The sequence below is a fragment of the Anastrepha ludens genome, chromosome 6 (genome assembly GCF_028408465.1).
Source record: "Anastrepha ludens isolate Willacy chromosome 6, idAnaLude1.1, whole genome shotgun sequence".
Classification (NCBI taxonomy): Eukaryota; Metazoa; Arthropoda; class Insecta; order Diptera; family Tephritidae; genus Anastrepha; species Anastrepha ludens.
Window position 1 is genome coordinate 81,562,957 of NC_071502.1, and position 7,185 is coordinate 81,570,141.

Genomic DNA, 7,185 nt, shown 5'->3' on the forward strand with positions numbered 1-7,185 from the left:
AGCTATAGGATAGTTTTTCAAAACAACACACGTCAAATTCAGAAAAATGCATGAAATTTTTATTTAAATCGATAGTACAGTCCATATAATTTAATGTTTGGGTGGCCAATTGACAGGTCCCGAACGTGAAATAAAATATTCACCGAACTCGCCTCTCAACAAGTCCATTGTTACGCGTGCTGTGTGGTATGTGGCACCGTCTTGCTGAAACCACATGTCATGCAAGTCAAGCCCTTGCATTTTGGGCAAAAAAAAGTTGGATATCATTTCACGGTAGCGCTCACCATTCACAGTTACGTTACGATTCGCAGCATCTTTGAAGAAGTACAGTCCAATGATACCTCCAGCCCATGAACCGCACCAAACTGTGACCTTTTCTGGATACATTGGTACTCTTGCAATTCTTCTAGAATTCTAACTGTTGCGATTATCGATTCATTTAATAATCTTTCACATTCACGCTTGTTACGAAATTCATTCATTTAAAAATTTTACATTCACGCTTGTTGCGAAAAGTGCGATGGCAACCCATCGCACTCATCTGTTTGCCATTTTCTCATTCCCTCATACAAATGTCAAACTCATTCTTTTTGATTTCTACATTGTTCGAGCACAGGCGCCGCAAGCGAACAAAATGTAAGTTTTTATATTGAACATTTTTATAATTAAACTTGAAATAATTGTAAAAATAAAGATTTCAGCCTACAACTACAAGGACTTGAATATTGTTTAATTTGCGGGCCGCCAAGTGCCGGGACAACATTCTGAAATATTTTGTTTCGGAAACAAATATTTTTCTTTGGATTCTGAAGTTCCCTTGGCCATCGAAGTTCGGAAATGGAAGACTCCGAACATATTAGCGTACTTATGGAAGGCAGTGAAATACCACCGGCGGCGACCATTGGTGAGGCTGACAAGCCTAGCAACGACACAGCAACTCGAATTGGATCGACATTCACAGCTGGTAGTGCACCGTATTGTCACGCATCAACGCCCACTACTCACCCTTCCACATTTACAGTACCGGGCGTGAACAACGCATCCATGATAACATCAGTTCATGGAACTCAACCGCACTACATGGTATATAGCACCAGTGCACCGCTGTTTCAAACCGCGGCGGTCAATGCATTTACAAGCACGTGTGGGCCCGGCATTGCTAATGGTGCCATACCTAACCTCACTTCGGCTGTCATGCCTTGTAGCGCGCTAACCTATCCAACGTTCGGCAATACATTTCGGCCATTTTGTTCACAGACGAATATGCATAGCCGCGTGGCACCACCACCGAATACTTCTGTTTTCATGCAGCCGAACATTATGTCATCGTGTAACCAAACGCGTGACCCCTCTTATAATGTTTTCAGCCAATATAGCACATCCGACGTCAATTTAACACCAACGCAGATTTCCAGCAGACAAGTGATAACCAAGGATTTACCGACCTTTTCCGGCAGGCCTGAGGACTGGCCCCTATTCATCACGAATTACGAGCAGTCTACCGAGCGATGTGGCTTCACTGATCAAGAAAATCTGATCAGACTACAAAAGTGTTTAAAGGGACCAGCTCTCGAAGCGGTGCGTGGTAGGTTAATGATGCCAGCAACAGTAGGTCTGGCAATCAACACATTGAGAATGCTTTATGGTAGGCCTGACATTATTCATCAAACAATGCAGATGAAATTGAGACAAGAGCCAGCAGTTAGGGCCGATAAATGGGAAACGCTCATAGCATTTTCACTTGCAGTGCAAAACTATCGCGCTACAATCCAGGCGGTAGGCCTGGCCGATTATTTAAACGATCCTGTGTTGCTTAATGACTTGATAGCCAAATTGCCAAGCGATCTAAGGCTCAATTGGGGCGGCTATCGTATGTCGCTCAGTCGCGTCGACATTGCTGTGTTTGACGATTGGCTTTTTGGACTTGCTGCATGCGCGAGTCAAGTAACAAGATGTGAGCCATCCACAACCACAGCTGCCTTTGAAAATATTGAAGTGAAGAAAGGCCGCAATTCCCACAAGGCAAGAATTTTAGTTCATGAAGTTATCGGAAAAAATGCAGAGGTAAACGCGAAGGTGACTATATGCCCAAAGTGTGGTGCCAATCATAAGCTGTCAGACTGTGCAGAATTTACTGCGCTCTCGCGAAGTGATCGATGGCTGTTTGTACGAGAGAAAAAACTTTGCTTACGCTGTTTCAATTCTCACTATGTTCGCCGATGCAATCTGAAGAATAGGTGTGGGGTTGACGGCTGCCAGATGGCACACAACGCTCTTCTGCATACACCTGTTCCCGTTAAGAGCAACGTCGGTCATGAGCAAACAGCGCTATACCACGAACGTCATTCAGGCTCACCAAAGGTGAAGCAGAACTCGCTATTCAGGTACGTCGCCGTTACTGTTCGTAGCGCATCCAAATCTGTTGACACATATGCACTCATCGACGAAGGCGCGTCTTGTACTTTAATTGAGAACGAGCTTGCAGATTACCTTGAATTGGACGGGCCGTCCGAGGCGTTGTGTCTGCGATGGACCAACGAAATTACTCAAAGCGAAAATAACTCCAAGTTTGTAAGTTTTGAGATCGCATCGACACAGTTGGGCTCTCCAAACTACTTGTTAAGAGGCGTACGCACTATTGCTCGTTTAGGCCTGCCTGTTCAAACATTGGACCGCGATACCATGGAGAAGCATGCCCATCTCAGAGGTCTACCTATACTGCCATATAACGGTGCAAGGGCTCGAATTCTTATCGGAGTCGACAACGCGAAAGTCTGTGTGCCAATTGAAGTTAAGGAGAGTAGCACCTCCAACCTGATTGCTGCTAGATGCCGGCTGGGATGGACCGTTTACGGTCGAGACACATCTGAACACGCAGTGATGCCCCGCGTGCTCCACATCTGCAGCTGCGATCCTACGAGCAAGGACCGAATGGACGAACAGATGAAGGCGTATTTTGCTATCGACGCTATCGGTGTCTATGCGCCAGCTAAACCGCTTCGGTCAAAGGATGATGAACGTGCTTTACAATTGATGGAAAAATTCACCAAGTTTTTGCCAACAGAGAAGAGATGGGAAACAAGATTGCTATGGAAACAAGACGTCGTCGATTTACCCGATTCACTTCCTATGGCGCGCCGTCGACTAATGTGCTTGGAAGCCAAGATGAAGCGGGATCCTGAACTCCACCGTTTTATCGTCGACAAAATTGACAATTACAAGAAAAAGGGTTACATACGCAAATTGGAGTCACTTGAAACATCGATAGGGGGCAGATCGTGGTACCTTCCCATATTCACGGTGCTCAACGTTAACAAAAACAAAACTAGATTGGTATGGGACGCTGCAGCCAAAGCTGGAAATACTGCACTTAACAACATGCTGTTAAAAGGACCTGATCAGCTAAACTCGATGATGGGTATTCTTCTTCGATTCCGCGAAAGGCCCTTTGCAATATGCGGAGATTTACGCGAGATGTTTCACCAAATTAAGGTAACCAAAGAGGACCAAGTGGCGCAGAAGTTTTTATGGCGCGACGGTGAGTCTAATCGGCAGCCAGATGTATATGTCATGTGTGTGTTGACTTTCGGCGCTTCGTGTTGTCCTTCGCTAGCGAACTACGTAAAAAACCAAAATGCACAACGTTTTTCCGAAAATTATCCCGAAGCTGTACAAGCCATTATAAATAACACTTTCGTCGATGATTGGCTTCAGAGTGCAGACAATGAGGAAGAGTTATCGCGTTTGGCTACTGTTGTTCGCTGGATCCATAACGAAGGAGGTTTCGAGATGCGAAACTGGGTATCCAATTCCAAGAAAACTTTGACTGCACTCTCTGCTAACAGCACGCTACTATCCAGATGTTTTGAGGAGCCTGAAGCTATTATCGAAAAGGTGCTTGGAATGTGGTGGTTACCAGCGTCGGATGAGCTTACCTTTGTGGAAAAGTTTCCTAAAGAAGTTTTTGATGAGCACACATTTCCATCGAAGCGACAAGTTTTGCGTACAATCATGAAAATATTCGATCCCCTTGGACTGCTCGGGTATGTCATCATACAAGCAAAAATCATCCTACAGGACATTTGGCGTTCAGGCGTTAATTGGGACGAGCCTATCAGAGAGGATGATCGCAGTAACTGGTGGAACTGGTTGAAAAGAATTTCTTCGATAAACAACGTCAAAATTCCTCGGTGCTACTTACTTTCCAGCTGTAGCCAGAGTAACCAGTTGCACATTTTCGTGGATGCAAGTATCAACGCTTATGCTGCTGTGGCGTATTTGCGTGCTAAAGTTGGTAACGCGGTGAACTGTTCATTGCTGGCTTCGAAGACAAGGGTCACACCATTGAAGCCCATTTCAATACCGAGGTTGGAGTTAATGGCAGCAGTTCTGGGTCTGCGGTTGGCAATTTTTATAGGCAAGCAACTTTCTGTTCAGGTAAGCCGTAGAATTTTTTGGACAGATTCGAAAAACGTGATATGCTGGGTGCGTTCAGATGCAAGAAAGTTCCATCAATTTGTTGCGTTGCGTGTCGGCGAAATTCTTGAGGGTTCCAGCGCTAAAGAGTGGAGGTGGTTGCCATCTTCTGAAAACATCGCTGATGAGGGCACAAAATGGTCCGACGTTCGCAATTTTGACGACAATGCACGCTGGTTTCGAGGGCCAAAGTTCTTAGCCCAGCCCGAATCTAGTTGGCCTGAAGGGGAGCTAGAAGGCGCTACATCAGAGCTGCATCACATAAGTACAAGTACACCATTGTCGCCTACCCTGTCAGTAATCTCTCCAGACGTACGAAGGTTTAGCACATGGGAGAGACTGCTTTCCACACAACAAATTGTTTTGCGTTTCCTGCGCCGGATCTTGAAGTTTACGCCACGTTCGCTACTAAAACTTTTCGACTTGCGCGATATTGATGCAGCAGAGCAAATTCTTATTTCCGTAAGCCAGGAAAATGCGTTTAGCGAAGAAGTCAAAAGCCTGCAAAACGGTCAAAATATTCAACGGCAGTCTGCTATATATAAATGGTCGCCGTATCTGGACGAGGTTGGGATTCTTCGCGTGAAAGGTCGAATCGACTTCTTAGAAGGAGTAGCAGTCGATGTGAAGCGACCTGTAATACTGCCGAAAAATCATACAGTAACGCGTTTGATAATTGATTTTTACCATAGAAAATTTCACCACCATCATAATGAGATTATTGTCAATGAGATGCGCCAGCGATACTGCGTCGGTGCTTTGCGATCGATGGTAAAAGAGTGCGCCAAAAGATGCCAAATGTGTCGCAATCGTAAAGCTAAGCCGCAACCACCTCAAATGGGAAGTCTACCTGTAGAACGACTGTCACCATTTACAAGGCCATTCACGTTTACAGGAGTGGACTATTTTGGCCCTATCGACGTAGCTGTTGGCCGGCGGCGTGAAAAACGTTGGGGCGTGTTATTTACGTGCCTGACGAGTCGTGCCGTTCACATCGAGATCGCGGCGTCGTTGTCGACGGAGACATTCCTGCTAATGTTGAAATTGTTCGTGTGCCGCAGAGGAGTCCCGAAGCGCATTGTGTCAGACAACGGCACAAATTTTCGTGGTGCCAGCCGAGCACTTATCAGCGAGATAGAAAGGGTGTCATCCGATGACCTAGAGAGAAGACATCCCCAAATCGAGTGGTCCTTCATTCCGCCCTCGGCTCCTCACATGGGTGGGGCATGGGAGCGAATGATACAGTCAACAAAATCAATTTTAATGGATATTACGCACGAAGCAATACTACGTGAAGAAGTTCTAAGGGCCACTTTAGCGGACATTGAAAATATTCTTAATTCAAGACCTCTGACATATGTGCCCTTGGAGACTGCAGACGACGACGCGCTTACGCCCAATCACTTTTTGTTAGGAAACTCAAGCGGAATTCGCGAATCAGGTTGTGATGACGACAGTGGGCCAGCTCTCCGTCGATGCTTTCGAATTTCAAACCAGCTAGCTAACCAATTCTGGAAGCGTTGGATCCAAGAATACCTTCCGTGCCTTACTAGACGTTCTAAGTGGTTCCACCCGCCGATTCGACCTATCGAAATAAACGACGTCGTGGTCATCGTTGACAACAATGCGAAAAGGAACTCATGGCCGAAAGGAATAGTTATAGATCTCCACCGTGGAAAGGACGGAGAGGCTCGTAGCGCTGTGGTGAAACTAGCAAACGGTCTGTGCACCCGACCCGTAATTAAATTAGCAAAACTCGATGTTACTAATCACAATTGAATTGGTAAATTTCATACTAGAATTCGTAGGAAATTTACGAAGGGGGGTATGTTGCGATTATCGATTCATTTAATAATCTTTCACATTCACGCTTGTTACGAAATTCATTCATTTAAAAATTTTACATTCACGCTTGTTGCGAAAAGTGCGATGGCAACCCATCGCACTCATCTGTTTGCCATTTTCTCATTCCCTCATACAAATGTCAAACTCATTCTTTTTGATTTCTACATTGTTCGAGCACAGGCGCCGCAAGCGAACAAAATGTAAGTTTTTATATTGTACATTTTTATAATTAAACTTGAAATAATTGTAAAAATAAAGATTTCAGCCTACAACTACAAGGACTTGAATATTGTTTAATTTGCGGGCCGCCAAGTGCCGGGACAACACTAACAGAACACGCATTTTTATAATAAAACTAGCGGACCCTCTGCCTGCTTCGCTAGGCATTTCAAAATTCGAAATGAATAATGAACACTCGATTTAAATTCACTCTATGTGTATTTATTCTTTTTTTACAATATAAAATTAATGTCAATTGTAAACTCAAACTAACACAAAGCCTTTGCGTAAACTACATTTTTTGTTTTGCCCTGAGTTATGGTATAAATAAACAAAACTGATGGCTTAACTACGCGTGAACATGATACATATAATTGTCCATTGGAGAAGCATGGATATTCTAAGTCAATTCCTTGTGTTTTGTTTATTGTCATTGCAAATGCAAGACGTATTGGAAATTGCAATCTTTTGAAGTCAAAAGCTAAATCTGGTGGAGTCAGCGGAACACGCGGAATCAATACGTCTTCACCTTTGAATTTTCCTTTTAAAATTGTTGCTTCAATAAGATTCTTCATGACCTTTTTGACTGCTAATTACACAATCGTGGCTGATTTAAATTTCTAGGTAAAATAATTGGTGCACCAA

The 7,185-nt window shown here is 44.3% G+C and overlaps 1 protein-coding gene across 1 annotated transcript; it reads left to right on the plus strand.

The window, feature by feature from the left end:
- Positions 1 to 837: 837 nt before the first annotated feature.
- On the plus strand, positions 838 to 6,844 carry LOC128867135 (uncharacterized). Its single transcript, XM_054108234.1, has 2 exons — positions 838 to 6,521; positions 6,580 to 6,844. Exon 1 carries the CDS (start codon positions 838 to 840, stop codon positions 6,253 to 6,255), a length of 5,418 nt encoding a protein of 1,805 aa, XP_053964209.1. The 3' UTR covers positions 6,256 to 6,521; positions 6,580 to 6,844.
- Positions 6,845 to 7,185: the final 341 nt, after the last annotated feature.